The sequence below is a fragment of the Conger conger genome, chromosome 5, assembly GCF_963514075.1.
Source record: "Conger conger chromosome 5, fConCon1.1, whole genome shotgun sequence".
NCBI classification, from domain to species: domain Eukaryota; kingdom Metazoa; phylum Chordata; class Actinopteri; order Anguilliformes; family Congridae; genus Conger; species Conger conger.
In genome coordinates this window covers 38,630,860-38,646,153 of record NC_083764.1, presented here as the reverse complement: position 1 = coordinate 38,646,153, position 15,294 = coordinate 38,630,860, and the positions used below count along the sequence as shown (strand labels likewise).

At 42.6% G+C, this 15,294-nt stretch overlaps 1 protein-coding gene across 1 annotated transcript; it reads left to right on the top strand.

Moving 5' to 3' along the window:
• The first annotated feature begins 1,409 nt into the window (after window positions 1-1,409).
• LOC133128804 (E3 ubiquitin-protein ligase UHRF1-like) lies at window positions 1,410-15,094 on the top strand. The gene is made up of 17 exons (XM_061242608.1): window positions 1,410-1,548; window positions 2,675-2,837; window positions 3,607-3,873; window positions 4,452-4,576; window positions 5,341-5,556; window positions 5,899-6,014; window positions 6,125-6,311; window positions 9,532-9,655; window positions 10,288-10,395; window positions 10,748-10,852; window positions 11,028-11,134; window positions 11,301-11,463; window positions 11,546-11,683; window positions 12,373-12,508; window positions 13,138-13,286; window positions 13,414-13,512; window positions 14,111-15,094. Exons 2-17 carry the CDS (start codon window positions 2,685-2,687, stop codon window positions 14,258-14,260), a joined length of 2,343 nt encoding a protein of 780 aa, XP_061098592.1. The 5' UTR covers window positions 1,410-1,548; window positions 2,675-2,684; the 3' UTR covers window positions 14,261-15,094.
• The last annotated feature ends 200 nt before the right edge of the window (window positions 15,095-15,294 follow it).

Here is a 15,294-nt window from a genome sequence, read left to right as displayed (position 1 = left end):
TCAATCTGACCACGCCCACAACGATTGATGTCATGGACAAACTATTTGAATATGGAATATACCTGGGGCATGAGCCAAGGAATCTGGGGGGATACGATCGTTCTGAATCTGGACCACACACACAGCCCATGAGTTGTGGGCCAAAACGTAAATGTTGCATTACAGCGACACCATCTGGCGGAGTTTAATTTCGATAACCTGAGTAGTGTGGAAGGTAGGATGAAGCCCTACGCTGGGACGTAGCCCGACGCTGCTTGGACCCCAAATAATGAAAAATGAACCAACTAAACTAAACTAAAACAAAAAACAATCGGGTTCCAGCAGTTTCGCCGCACCCCCCTAAAAAAAACAGAACAAATAGGATTAAATGACTCAATGCACTTCTTGATTGCCTGTTCAAAGAACAGCATTAAAGATGTTTCAATAGCAGCATGTCTGAAAACTGCTGGTGATTTTATTCATACATAAAATAGGCTACTTGTTATATACGCTAATGCGGTCTAAGTGAATTTACAGAATTTGCCGTTGTCTCCGCGAAATGCACAAAACTTTAATTAACGAGTCTGGTTATTTTTTTATTGATCATTAACCTACATATTGCTGATTACAGCACCTACGTTTAAAACTCGCTGTCACCGAGGAACGGCAGTTCAGTAAATATATCGCTCTTATCGCCTTTGTCTGCCTTTTGGTGCACCGGATGGATTTTGGGGGCAAAATCAAACTAAACTCCATGCCAGAATGTTCCGTGGTATGAAGGAGGCGTCTAACCCCCTTTCTTGTTCTGAAGAACTTGACAAATTGCTCTCCCGCCAAATGCTACAGCTGCAATTCAGAGCAAAACAGAAGCCGGCGCCACAAGCATCCAACGTTTGGCGCTTAATCCTATCAGCCAATTTGGCATGTGGGTTTACCGAAAAACGGATTCTGCTCGCGTTTCTCATTCTTCATGTTTCGTATCTATGTATTTTTGAAAGTATTTTGAAAGATTTCGATTTACTAACACGGGCAGCGCAAAATAGCAGCATGGCTTTATATTTAAATGGTGTAAAATGGCTTGATAACAGCTGGACTGCCAATATCCAAGAAAAAGCAGGCATGTTTTGCTATATAAAACTAAATTATAAAGTGTATTTAATCATATAAAAACACAAGGTTTAACTATCTTTCTCATTCATTGCTATGATTTCTAATGACCGTCTTTTGGTTTGATTCATGTTGCATGTTCTCGCGGAAAGTACTTGGAATAAAGCCAAGGCGCGAGACCAAATTTTCGCGCGCTGAGCAGAGACTCCAGTCACAATTGTGATTGACATGACAATCAGCAAGTAACAGATGACGATTTCAAGAATAGTAGCCAATAGGAAGGTTAATTTGACTGGGTAGGCGGGGAAATATACGATTGAAGTCTCATTCATTCGTTTCTGTCCTGGTTCATATCAGATCATTTTGGGAACTGTAGGAAGTTGTTTTTAAAAGTTTTTAAAAGCTAGCTTGCCAAATACATTCTGACTTGCGTTCAGCATTTTTGAAGCGGATCGAACACAGGTAAATTAAATTTGGTTTATTAAGTTTCAACCGTAAATAAAATGTACGATTGTCTTGTGTCAAGCTAGCTAATGTTAAAGCTGGTTTCTATGGGTGCCGTGTAACGTGCTGCTAGCTAACGTCAGTAACTAATTAACTAACTAACTAACTAAATAACTTGCTTGCTAGCTTGCGATAAGACTAGAATAACGTTAGCTTGCAGATTGATTTATTAAATTTATGAACTAATCATAGCTGCCTGGGCTTATGTGGAACAGGCTATGCTGCTATTTTGTGTGACAGTCACCTGTAAAATGAGAGAAGGCGGCTAGCCATCAGAATGGAGAAACTGGTTAAAAGTTCATTAAATAACCGAAACTGCTAGCTACTAACTTACCCCAAACCCAAACAAACCTGGCTAGCTATGTGCGCGTTTCTCGCTGGTGAGAATTTGGCGGCGGGCAGCGAGAACGTTAGTTGACGTTAACTTGCACACAGTGATCACAAACCGAGCTAGAGCTAACGTTGCAGCTCTGCACTAATGTTGATCAACATGAGAACTTGTCATACTTTTCCTAGCTACTTCGTAGTTGGTTACTACACAAACTTGGCTGATATGAATAAGCGAGAAAAAATATGTAATTCTAATTCTAAACTTTGTAACGTCAATAGGTGTGCATAGTGGAGAGACGCATTTCATGTTGCAGAAAAATAACGTTATAGTAAGTTGGCTAGCTATCTACCGTGCGTGGACCACATGGCATTTGTAATTAATCTTGGACAGATGGAGCTCGCTGCATGCTTGATCAGCATTCATTCATTCGTTTTGCGGTTATGGCTAGCTAGCTACAACAGGATGGTTGTGCATTGTTATGCAAAACTTCCATGTTTATCGCTAATTGGCTAAGCGTTCGATCTAACCAACGAGCTAGCTTCATAGTTTCCCACCAATGCAGTTTACATCTCACGTAATAAGCAACCGTTTTGTGTGGTGAAATAATTGATAAATCTTATCAATGTAAAAGTTCTGGTTCACACCTTACCTGGGAAGTTTTCAAGTATCGGAGACTACTTGGAAAGACTGGTTTGACTTTTTGTTTTCTGTCTGAGAAATACTGTTTGTTCAGGTTGTCTTTTTTATTGGTAGGACTGCAGCCATGTGGATTCAGGTGCGAACTATGGATGGCAAGGAGACCCACCGGATCGACTCCCTGTCCAAGCTGACCAAGGTGGATGAGCTTAGGCTGAAGATCGCACAGCTGTTCAAGGTGGAGCCAGAAAGGCAACGGCTTTTCTACAGGGGCAAACAGGTGAAAACCTCACTCACAACTTAAATTGGGATCAAAATGCATCACCATATACATAGAAAAGCAAACTAATTTAGACATTTGGCAAAATGCAATCGGTGGGCTTTAAAGACAAGCTCACAATTTTGTCTCGTATAATATATTGTCAAGTTATTTTATTAAATTTTTCTTTTTCTTTTTTCTACCAATAACTTCCTGGGAATCTAGATTTAATGTATCAGGCTGTTCTAGCAGAGAATGTCGCTCCTGTCAAAGGACAGAAATTGACAGGAGTACCCTCATTGCTTTCCACAAGATTCTCAAGTCTGTCAGTGGATTGAGAGAATTCAAAAGGATATAGGAGCAATTTTGCACTTCCTGTCTGACAGGCTAAGACATGTAAGCAGAAAACTGGCACAAGCACGTTTTATCCTGGTAATTCTCAAAATGCGTTTGTTGCTTAAAATTAGAGGTGCATCGATACCATTTTTTCAGAATCAATCTGAGTAGAAGGTACTTCAGTGGATCGGCCAGTATCGAGTACCGATTTGAGTAGGCTACTTATTATATTAGTCATTCATGCCGGTGTTTGGACCCACTCTCGCCTGTTAGCTACTTTGCCACGCTCAATTTGCCAAGTCAATTGAAAAAGTTATATGCACCATCATTGGAGTCAACTGAATGATTAAGTGATCAGATTTTGGTTGATGTAGGTAGTGATTCTTTGTCGCAGCTTGTTAAGTATTAAATATGTTTACCCTTCAACATGCCTGTATTTTTTACCCTTCCAAAGATGGAAGACGGACATACCATCTTTGACTACAATGTGGGTCTGAATGACATCGTGCAGCTACTTGTGAGACCACCCCCCGCTGTCCTCCCAACCCTTAAGGACAAGGAGGCGGAACTTTCCGATTCTGACTCGGGCTGCAGCTCCACTCAAAGCGAGTCCGACAAGAACTCTACACATGGAGAGGCAGAGGCAGAGGCACAGGCTGCGGGCACCTCTCCCCAGGCAGAGCTCCCTGGGCTCGTCCACCCAGGGTTCGGTCTGTATAAGGTGAGTTTGGCTTTACGCTTGTGTGTGAATTCTGTATCCAATACCTGCTACATATAAGAAATTAATCTGGGCCTCCATCCTGTGGATTCAGAGAACCTTCTGGTAAAATGTTCCCAAAAACAGTTTTGGAAGTTGCTCTTTACAGTAGTTAAAGGAACAATATGTAATTTTGGATTTCTGATGGTCGAGAGGAATTGCAGCAACAAACACCCTCAAACCACAACAGTGTTTATCCCGCCCCCTTCTCTGAATGCGCTGATGTTGAAACACCCCCCCTTCGCCATTGGCTCTGGCAATTAGAACCAATTTTCGACCAATGAGCTTGAATTATTGTACAGCTATTCAAGGTTTTGAGTGTCGGCGCGTCAACTGTATATTTTGAAGCCCGAATTTAAATGCAGGCAGAGGGTGAGTCAGCATGTCGGTAAGCCTTTTTCAATAATGGGAATGGATTTTTCAATGGTCTTGTAACAATGTTTTAACATAAAAATCTTAGCTATTGTACCTTTTGAAGAGAGTTGGTTGTCTGAGTTGGTTGTCTTCTGTGGTGTGAACCAAAATTTGTTGTTGACTTTCAGATCAATGAGTTTGTGGATGCCCGGGACTTGAACATGGGCGCCTGGTTTGAGGCTCAGATCGTCAATGTGACCAAGGAGGCAGATGGCACAGATGAGGACATACGCTATCATGTAAAATATGAAGAGTAAGAAAGTAATTCAATATGCTCGTATTTAGATCTTGCAGTGTTACAGTTCATGATGTATTGAATGCATAGGAGCAAGAGCAGTGATTCAAGTATGATAGTATGGAATATAAGCATACAAATATCCATAAGGGCAACATGGTTGTGTTGTTGCTGTTCATTTATTTATTTGTACATTTGTATATTTTCTTTTTAGCAAGAAAGCAGTATTACTGAATTGGCTGGATAGCTGCACACCATTGTAACTTGCCTATCGCAATATGATTGTGCTTTCATTAATTACATCTAAGAATGTCTGGCCACAGTAAGGACTGTTTGCATATAGGTCTCAAAGATTAGTGAAATAACATTTTTTGTGTTTGTGTACATTTTTAACCCAGATTCCAACAAATGAGAAAATTAAGCCATAAGCTACACCAAACTATATCAGCATTTTCTAGATTTTAAATGATAATGGTACTGGTTATATAGAAGTGACTTGACTAAAGAACATGTATGTATGTCCCAAAAATTCTTAATTTCTCTCCTCACATAAACATGACGACAATAACTTCTAAAACAGGTGTTGTGTTTTTCTCTAAGCGTTCTAATGGCAGTGGCCCCACCGCTGATGGGTTCAGGGGCCATCTGATTTAGGGCTTTCTGCATGCTACCGTGTGGCTAAAATGCATATGTCTGAGCTGTTGCCAATCTCTGGTGGACTCCTAAGGAAGCAAAGCTCCGTTAGCCATGTGAGCACTGAGCGCTTTCTCCTGTGTCTGCAGTTACCCAGAGAACGGCGTGGTGGCGCTACAGGGGAAGGACGTGCGTCCGCGTGCCCGCACCGTGTACCAGTGGCACCAGCTGGAGGAGGGCATGGTGGTGATGGTGAACTACAACCCAGACGAACCCAAGGAGCGAGGCTACTGGTACGATGCCCTGATCCAGAGGAAGAGAGAGACCCGCACCCTACACGAAATCTACGGCAAGATAATCCTCGGGTATGTGTCTCCAACTCAACTTCAAGGGTGATTGAGTGAATTGCTGTAGACCATGTGCAAGTGTATTGATTATTGCTGAAATGCTGTGCACTAAAAATTATTTTAAGTGTTGAATTTGGACACCATTTAAGTCCTCATATGTCTTGGATATCGATGAGAGAAATGAGCCGTTAGGTTTTCGATTCATTTCATATCCTGTAGCTGATATCAATTAAGATTCAAGAATTCTCAATTCAGTTCATAATTGCCCCTCTATTTTCACACATGTGGGGACAATGTATTTGGAATGCCTGCCAATCAGTGTTGTGCAATGCTGCAGCTGATGTCAGATTTATTTTCCAGAGATGCAGGTGACTCTCTCAATGACTGCCGCATCATGTTTGTGACCGAAATATTCAAGATCGAGGCGCCCGGAAGCACAGAGACCACTGAAGCAACGCACAACAGTCCACAGAAAAGTACGCTCATAAATCCAAGTGGCTGTTTTGGATGCCATTCCCCAAAGTGCATTAGCGGGATAAATTTAAAATGCAGGCGCCGCACTCTTTTAACGAGCAAACGTCCGCAGGGTCCAACGGTCCGGACTGTAAGCTCTGCAAGGACGACCCCAAGAAGAACTGCCGGCACTGCAACTGCCACGTGTGCGGTGTGAAGCAGGACCCCGACAAGCAGCTGCTGTGTGACGAGTGTGACATGGCCTTCCACACCTACTGCCTTAACCCTCCCCTCACCTCCATCCCTGAAGACGAGGAATGGTAAGTGCGTTCAGTGCGTTTTATGCACGGACGTCCGGGGGCCCCTGTTTGAGCCCGGCTGTGGGGCCTTAAGGCCCGGACACACCAAACCGACGGTCGCCCGTCGGACGTCGGTGGCGCCCTGTCGGCCGAGTCTTTCCGGTGTGTCCCACACGGCGACACTCCGTCGGCGTGTTTTGGAGGGCTCTGACGCCGATTCAACATGTTCCCTGGAGCCGTCGATGAGAGAGAGCTCTCTGATTGGCTGTCCAGCTAGCGAATCAGTGCACGAGAAGAGAAACGGAAGCGACGAAAGCAAGCCATTCCAAAGTTACTATCACTACCAGACATAATTTTCGATTAGTATTACTAAATAGCGAGAGAACAAGGAAATTGCTGCAAACTGTTTGTTGTGAGCGAGACAATGGCTGCTTCTAGTAGGGAGGGCAAAGTGGAGCTTTATTAGAATGTAGACCGCTGTGTGTGCACGTGAGCTCGCCAATAGATTTCTCACAGAAAATGTAATTTGTCCACTTTTTTACTTTACAGTAGAGGTGATCAAACTTACAATAACTAAGTGCTACTGTATTCTAAGCCTTTACTGGTCCCTGTACGATGTTAGCATGATGTAGCTCTAGCATACGCGAATAGCACAAAGCCATACAATTTGCTTTTTAACGGCACTTGGTCATTCGAACGATATAAATAAAAGCATTCGATTAAGTTCGACGGCACCGGAATTTTCTGTCGTACCGTCCACAAATGGCAAAAGTCCCACCATAGGATTTATTTAAATCTTTAAAAGTTATACATTTTCTGAATCGTCATTAATTCATCTTGTTTCTATCAGTGATTCGGCGTGATCGGACAGTTCTGTAGCTATGTAAATGACGTCAGAAGGATACAGCACTGTTATTTGCTACCTAAACTTTGACGCACGCTCGAGAGCGTTAACATGATTGAAGTCTGACATGTCTATTGTCAAAATCCATTGAAACTATGAAAAAGTAACCAGGGACTTTGTACTTATAAGGCTGGACATACCGAGTACCCAGCAAAAACATTGACCTGGCTACAGTCACACTTTTGACAGTTCGAACTGCCACCAACTGCCATGTATGAGCGCGTGAAGTAAACCAGCAAAAGCTATTGTTGTGTCACCATTTTTTAGCTCCATATACGTAAAGAATGAAATGGCAGTGAAATCTGCCTGTTTTTCGGTGCCGTCGGGGTCCAGCATTTAACATTGATGGAATGCTGGTAAAATGAGTGCTTAAAGCCACAAAAACAGTCATTTTGTCACATTAAAATTCAACCTAAGCAGAATTATTGTCCACCACACGTTAATTAAAGGTTAAACTGAGATAATAATCATAATATTCATGTTGATTTCCGGAAATAAATTTTTCGGTTGTCCTCCCTACTTCTAGGTCCAACGCAATGCAAACGCATTCCCCGGTCTTCCGGTTTCCATTTTTTGAAAGACAAATACACTACTACCACCACCTGCTGGTGTGGAGAGTTATTACCTCTCACGCAGGCGCAGAACGTACGTGCAACTCGGCCGTCGGCGGACCGTCGTTGCGGTGTGTTCGGCACAGCCAACATTAACGACGCGTATCGACGCGAGGCGATCTTTGTCGGCGCTCCGCGATCGACCGTCGGTTTGGTGTGTCCGGGCCTTTACTGAGGGCCCACTCTCCCCAAATGGCATGAGTTTGGAGGTTTGGTGGCTGCTTAAATAGAGACGTCTGTCCCCTTTGTACAATGGTTATTGGGGAGTCCCCGAGGACAATAGGTGGAGCCTACACCTGTACCCTCTTAATGGTGTTTCAAACTGTTTATTTTGGTTAGCCTACGGTTTGGCATATGTCTCTGACTCAATTTATTTTCATATTTCTCAGCCTCATAATGGCTTGCTTGATTGTCATTGGTGCAACTCTGGTCCTCATGTTGACCAGTGCCAATAACTACCTTGAAAGTCAATCAAAAGCCTAGAATCAAGGCGAAGGAAGCCATTAAACACCTGACTATTCAGAAACTTCTGGGAAGCCAACTGTCCAATTACTTTTGGTCCCTTAAAATGGGAGGGGCTATGTATAAAAGGAATGTAATTGTTACATGGATCAGCCAATATGGATGTAAATGCTCTCAAATTAGTGACCTTCTGCACTTTAACCCTATTCATGGTCTCATTTCAAATAAAAAATGCTGGAGTACTGGGCCCAAATAGCAGGCATTGTACCACTGTCCAAATACTTGGACTGCTCTGTATACAAATGGCCATAGAGTAATAAGGCTGAATATTTTATGTGTTCTAAAGTGGGGGGAAAAAAAAAGAACTAAGGGTTTCCAAAAGGCTATTTGAAAGGCAAATGTGCAAGATCTAATCTAAAACCGTAATCTGTTTCTCTGTGGAATGGAACACAGCTGTGTATCTGTACTAGGTATTGTGGGAAGTGGAGTCTGATGAGGATTGGTGCTAGGACCACCCCTCTTCCTCATTCACAGATGCAGTCAATTAAAATGAGCGTGGAATTCTGCATGTCCATTTAAGAAAAGAAAAAAAAAATTTTTTTTTGAAAGTTCAGTCTGTTTAGTAGGCTAGTGGTCATTTTTAGCAAATTATTTCATGACTTATCAGGGCTAAAAACAACAATACTTAAAATTGTGCAGAAGAGCATCTCTGAACACACGTCAAACCTGTAAGTGGATAGGCTACAGCAGCAGAAGACCTGTCTCAAATCTAAATCTAAAATGCCTAATAAAGTGCTCACTGAGTGTAGATGGAAAAGATTCAAAGAAGGGTAATCCAATTGATTCCGTGTGTAAAAGATAAGTTATGGGGAAAAACTCAAGTTGCTTAGTCTCTTTAAGCTTTGTAAAATGACATATGGGATATTTGATTTTTAAATCTTCAGGATCAATTCCACACTGACCATTAGGAAGTATTCTTTCCGCACAGAGTGGTCATTGTGGAATAGCTTGCCAGGTCATGTGGTGGAGGCACTGGTTACAAACGGTTGTAGATACCATCCAGCTTTTAGATGGTAGGTGGTTGGAGTTAGCAAGCATCGCTGGACCGAATTGCCTGTTCTCGGCATTATGTTGATTTTCATGACATTGTGCCACCCACCATTTCAGCAGTCCGCTCCGATGGAGGACTTTGCTGGAGGTGCAGTTACTCCTTTTAATACATTGGGGGAATGATGGTAATCTTATGCTGTGGTCTGACCTTAAGGTATTGTCCAGACTGCCGAAATGATGTCAACGAGGTTGTTCTTGCTGGGGAGAAACTGAAGGAGAGCAAAAAGAAATCAAAGATGGCTTCCGCAAGCTCTTCCAGCCAGCGGGACTGGGGGAAGGTAAGGTTTCTTCTGGGCTGTTTGGAGCAATGGCTAGTTTTCCTCGCATTTTATTCACCAGTTGGGACAAGCATTGTAAAGTGAGATTCAAATTGTGGCACAAATTAATTTAAATGATTAATTGATCAAGGAAGTTGTGTAGCGCACTCACATAGAGGTCAGAGTCATTCTGACAAATCCCAAATTTCTTATGGGTGAAATAACTCCAATAAGAAGACTTCCAGGTATTATGCATTGTCTGTTACTGCAATTCTCATCACGATTCTCCTCCAGATGTAACAAACATGATTTACAATTTTAGCCTTTCCCTTGCATTTTCACACGTGAAGACTGTTATCCGAAAAACGCATTTCCCTTGAATAAATATGACATAAATAACTTTGAGTCCGATATTGGGTACTTTTTTTTTCTTTTTCTTTTTCTTTTTTTTTCTTTTTAAAATAGGGACTCCTGTCTTTAGCTGTTCACCAGCTTGTCTAGAAATTAAGTGCTATTGCCTGCTGACATTTTTATTGCCTTGCCACGGGTTTCACTAGCCCTCTCTAAAGTACAATGTAAAATACTGGCCTTTGCAACCAATGTCACACGGCTGAAATATTGCTGCTTGATGTCAATTGATGTTATGTCTCCAGGGCATGGCCTGTGTTGGTCGCACAAAGCTTTGCACCATCGTCCCTTCCAATCACTATGGCCCTGTACCAGGGGTTCCCGTGGGCTCCCTGTGGAAGTTCCGGGTTCAGGTGAGGCTTCTGCTCTTTAACAGACTGCATTTGGAGAATAGTGACACCTGCTGGTCAGAAATTGATAAGAGCGTCTGCCAAATGCCATTAATGTAATGTAATGTAATGAGTGCTATCCAGTGTCCTTATGTAGCATTAGACTGAGCTTCTCCAGCTTCTGGTGGGTAACTGCTGCTCCAGTGCAACTGGAAGCTGGATTAAGCTGAGTTTTAGTGGCTTCTTGGCAAGTTGAAAAATTTTAATGGCAGCGGTGTGTTTGTGGAGAGTAGATCTGATTTTAGTTGGTAGAGCAGTGCTGGCTGGTTTAGTCCTATTGTGTTCATGTCAAATGCCTGGGTGTTCCTTCCATCAGGTCAGTGAGTCGGGTGTCCACAGACCTCATGTTGCTGGGATTCATGGCAGGAGCACTGATGGCGCTTTTTCCCTTGTGCTTGCTGGAGGCTACGAAGACGATGCGGTCAGTTTGCTTTTCTCCCCGCTTTGCATCGTTGAAAATGTTGATTAATGTCCACGGTCCCTGATGAAATAAAAAATAAAGGCTTTCCTTGCATTTGAGCATAATTATTAATACTTATTGATAATTATATATACTTCCACGGGTGGTGTGACTGTTCCCCCTGTGTTTCCCACAGGACGATGGGAACGAGTTCACCTACACCGGATCAGGTGGGCGAGACCTCTCAGGGAACAAGAGGACCGCGGAGCAGTCATGTGACCAGAAGCTCACAAACATGAACAGGTCAGTAGGGGGAAAAGAATGCTCAACACTTTCAACAACATGCATCTTGATTGGGCGGCCTGGGAAAGATCCCCCGACGTTCGGGAAACAAACTGCAGTTATTGGCTGATCTTCCGGTACCATTAGGGACTCTTTTAACATGGGTTTTCCACGGACTGCTCTCCAGGGCGCTGGCTATGAACTGCAACGCGCCGCTCAACGACAAGCGGGGGGCCGACGCCAAGAACTGGAAAGACGGCAAGCCCGTCCGGGTGGTGCGCAGCTCCAAGGGCCGCAAGCACAGCAAGTTCTCCCCCGAGGACGGCAACCGATACGACGGCATCTACAAGGTAGTCCCCCCTCGCCCGCCGCCCGAGGGAGACCGGCGTCCGTCGGCTCCGGGCCGGGTTAACGGGTCTCCTCTGTGTCCAGGTGGTGAAGTACTGGCCGGAGAAGGGCAAGTCCGGCTTCCTGGTGTGGAGGTACATGTTGAGACGTGACGACGGTGAGGCCGCGCCCTGGACTCGGGAGGGCAAGGAGAGGGCCAAGAAGCTGGGCCTCACCATGCAGGTACGCTGTGCTGCTGCTGGAGGAGGAGCCATTTCAAAAGGGCAAAATGATTTGTCAGGTTGAGAAGCCTGCATTTGCCTAAGCAGTACGGCAGTTGTCCAGTTTACAACGACTATATAAACTATGTATATTAAAACATTTAAATACCCCTGAATTTGAAAAGATTATATTGAATCTTTCACGGTTGTTATGTCCTTTTAGGTAATTCATTTTCTTGCCTTGTGAGATCTTGCAGACCTAAGTTGAGCTGCTGTGCAGTGTCAAATTTTTGATGCTGAACTGTTAAAATTAAGGGGTATTTCCATGAGGAATTTGGAAGCACCACATTGGGGAGAGCAGGTCAACGTGTCACACAGTTCTTCTAATGTTAGAAGATTGTATAATCTCATAAATGCAAACTTTTTTTGCATCGTCCCCATGTTAAGGTCAGTCCCCATGTTCTTGAGTGTGTGGTTATAAGTGTGACAGTCAGCTATGGACTGCTTAGAATTTATTTTAAATATATGACATAAAGGAAATCAATGTATGCTTGATTTGATCATGTTACTATGTTAGCTGCTTCCTTGTCAATTAAACTTGCTGGCCAGTTACTGTAGCAGTTGCAGATGATTGTCTGTATTTTGCATAGTCACGTGAATGTGCTTGAAGTGACTATATTACTGATGGTTTCAATAAATTACTGAAAATAGTATCCTGAGGGTTATCTGGAGGCTGCGGCTGCTAAGGAAAAAGAGAAGGAGAACAAAATGATGGAGGAGGAGGAGGATGAAGAGGTGGTGACTGACACCCCCAGCAAGGGGAAAAGAAAGAGGAAATCCCAGCTTGGTGAGTGTCAGTGCCTGGTGGGGCACAAACCTAAAACACAACCCATTGCAGTTGCATGCCAGTACAGTGGTGCTTAGTCTTGCTCTTGGAGAGCTGCAGGGAGCCTTCCCCTTCTTTCCCCCTCAAAATTGGCAACCAGTTCAGACTCAAGAAACCAAGTGAACCAACTAATCAGTTTTGATGTGTAGCAGAATGTTTACAGAACCTTTGTTGTTTTTTTTCCCCAATTGAAAGTTGATTGAATAATTTTTTTTTCAATCAATATGGTGACAGATCAGTTCATAAAACTTTACCCTAACATGTAGGCTGTTAGAGCAGTTTATATGTTGACGGCGTCTAATGTTGTGATCATTATACTATTATTCATTATTTTTGTTATGCACTGTGAATACAAAAGGGAAGAGACTTCAAAAATAAAAGAAAGCAAATCGCAATATTGCTCTGAATAATCGGCATTAGATTATTGTCCCAAATTGTTCGGCCCTAGTGCTGAGGAACAAGAAGGAACTGCACACTGGCTCTCTAAGCATTATTGAGTATATGGCAAGCTTTGGATACACTTATTCTCTAGTACTGAGCAACATTATAAGTGGTCTTAATCATTTTATTACTGTAATCCCTTTCCACAGAGGAGACAAAGTCTCCAGCTAAAAATTCACCCAAAAAGGTGAAAGTGGAGAAGTACAAACTGACCGCAGAACAGAAAGCTCTGATTAAGGAGGATGAGCTCAACAGGAAGGTGTGGGACGAAGCCATGGAGTCGCTGAAGCAGGGGCCGGTGTGTAGAAACCTCCAGAAACCTACACTGCTCAGTCCGAATGGCTCATTTTGGTGAATGGCAAACATTTTTTAGATTGCAGTCCAGATTGACCTGGACTAAACACACTTTCTCTTCCAATCTGCAGAAATTTCTGAGCAAAGTGGAAGAGGTGTTTCTTTGTATATGCTGCCAAGAAGTTGTTCACCGGCCGGTCACTACCGAGTGTCAGCACAATGTGTGCAAGGTAAGTAAGCTTAGTCTTTCTCCCTCAATTCTTACTATATTGACCGATGCATTTAATTTGTTTGATGCCCGTCAATCAAACACATGTCCTCTTGTCTTGGTTTGGTATCCATGGGTAAAGTTCAAAACAGGCAGAAATTTTCTAAATTTTTATCATTCCTTCATAGCCATAGTAGCATCTTAAAGTATATATTCCAAAAAATATGGTGTGCTGGTGCTCCATACTAATGCTAAACAGCCTTGTGTGTTGTGGTTTATACATTTGTGAAATTATGGTTTTATTCAATGCATCCGTGATAAACAAAATTACCATTTCATTATACCTATTAAGGGCGTAGTTTTCCCCTTCCAATGGCTGATTTGCTTATTGGTGCAATTTTCAACACCAAGCTAATTTGCAGATTCTACATTAGCAAGCTATGGAGCGATCTGAGGTTGGTATTGGCGAGCTTTAAATTGCGTTTCACTGCAAGGAGGATCTGTCAATATTTCTAACGGTGCATATTATTACAAGACGTTTGAATTTTAGATTGGGTGAGTAATAATGTGTCATTGAATCCTTGGGGAAATTACTGAACTTGAGTGTTTTTGCATTTCAGGAATGTCTACTGCGCTCATTCAAGGCTGAGGTGTACACGTGCCCGGCTTGCAGACATGACCTGGGCAAAAACAACCCAATGAATGTCAACAAGCCTCTCCAAGCCATCCTCAGCCAGTTCTTCCCTGGATACAGCAGTGGACGGTGCTGACTGATCCTCCTCCCTCCATGCCCTCAATTACCACTGCTTTCTCTCCTGGAATGATACATGAACAGTGATGATGGATTCGCAGTGCAATTCTAAGAGAATCATTTTTTCATAATATATTGGATGGATGAAAGACCGTAGTATGAAAGACTTATCTAGCTGGGTGTTGGACGCTCTCCATATCTTTGCCAACTTCAAGTTTCTGATTCTGTAAGACTTTGTAGCTTGAATAGAAATAGAAAATTAAACCAGTGCCTTGGTTGAAATGAAACCCTTCTGTCCTGTTCAGTCAAGCCATGGCTGGGTTTACGTTGTCATTAAAATACGCAAATGGGGTTTCTTAACAAAAAAGTTAAACCCTGCAATTGTTATTCTTGGTATTAATTTGCCCTGTTGTGCTTTTTGACATGTTCAATGAAATTGCAAGCCTTAAATAATTAAATGTTAAAATAGGCTAGTTAATCCCTTTCCATGTAAATTGTCCATGGATCCCATGGAAGATTGAAGCGTGTATTTTAACTGACTCCAGGTCCGATGTAATCGCAATCACAAGATCTACAATCCCCTTCACATTTACATTTTTATTCCTGTTCCGAGTTTGTGCATTTATGCTGTTGTTAATTGACCACAAAATACTGCTGGTTAACTTCATGGTAATACCTCATGTTTCCATAGAACACCACTCCAACTGGAAATTTGTATATTGTGTTGAAATTGTTATTTTTGTAGCTGATGTTTTTAGCTGTTATGTAATTCAATATCACTTAGTTGCTTAAACCTCAGACGTGCCCGGATTTTAAATGTCTTTTAAAAATAAAATAAAGCAAATTTCTTCAATTATGCTGGTTGTAGCCTTACTTAAGTATACAATGTAATGTAATATGAAATGGATAACGTTGTGTTCCTCAAACCCTGCTGGCTTTTGTGGGAAGCTGAAGACCTTTCTGTATACTTTCCTTTTCTGTATGACTTCGTTGAGAATGCTGAAGCCCAGGAGTGTTCAAATGTGGCCATGTTTACACAGCTTGTGTAATTGC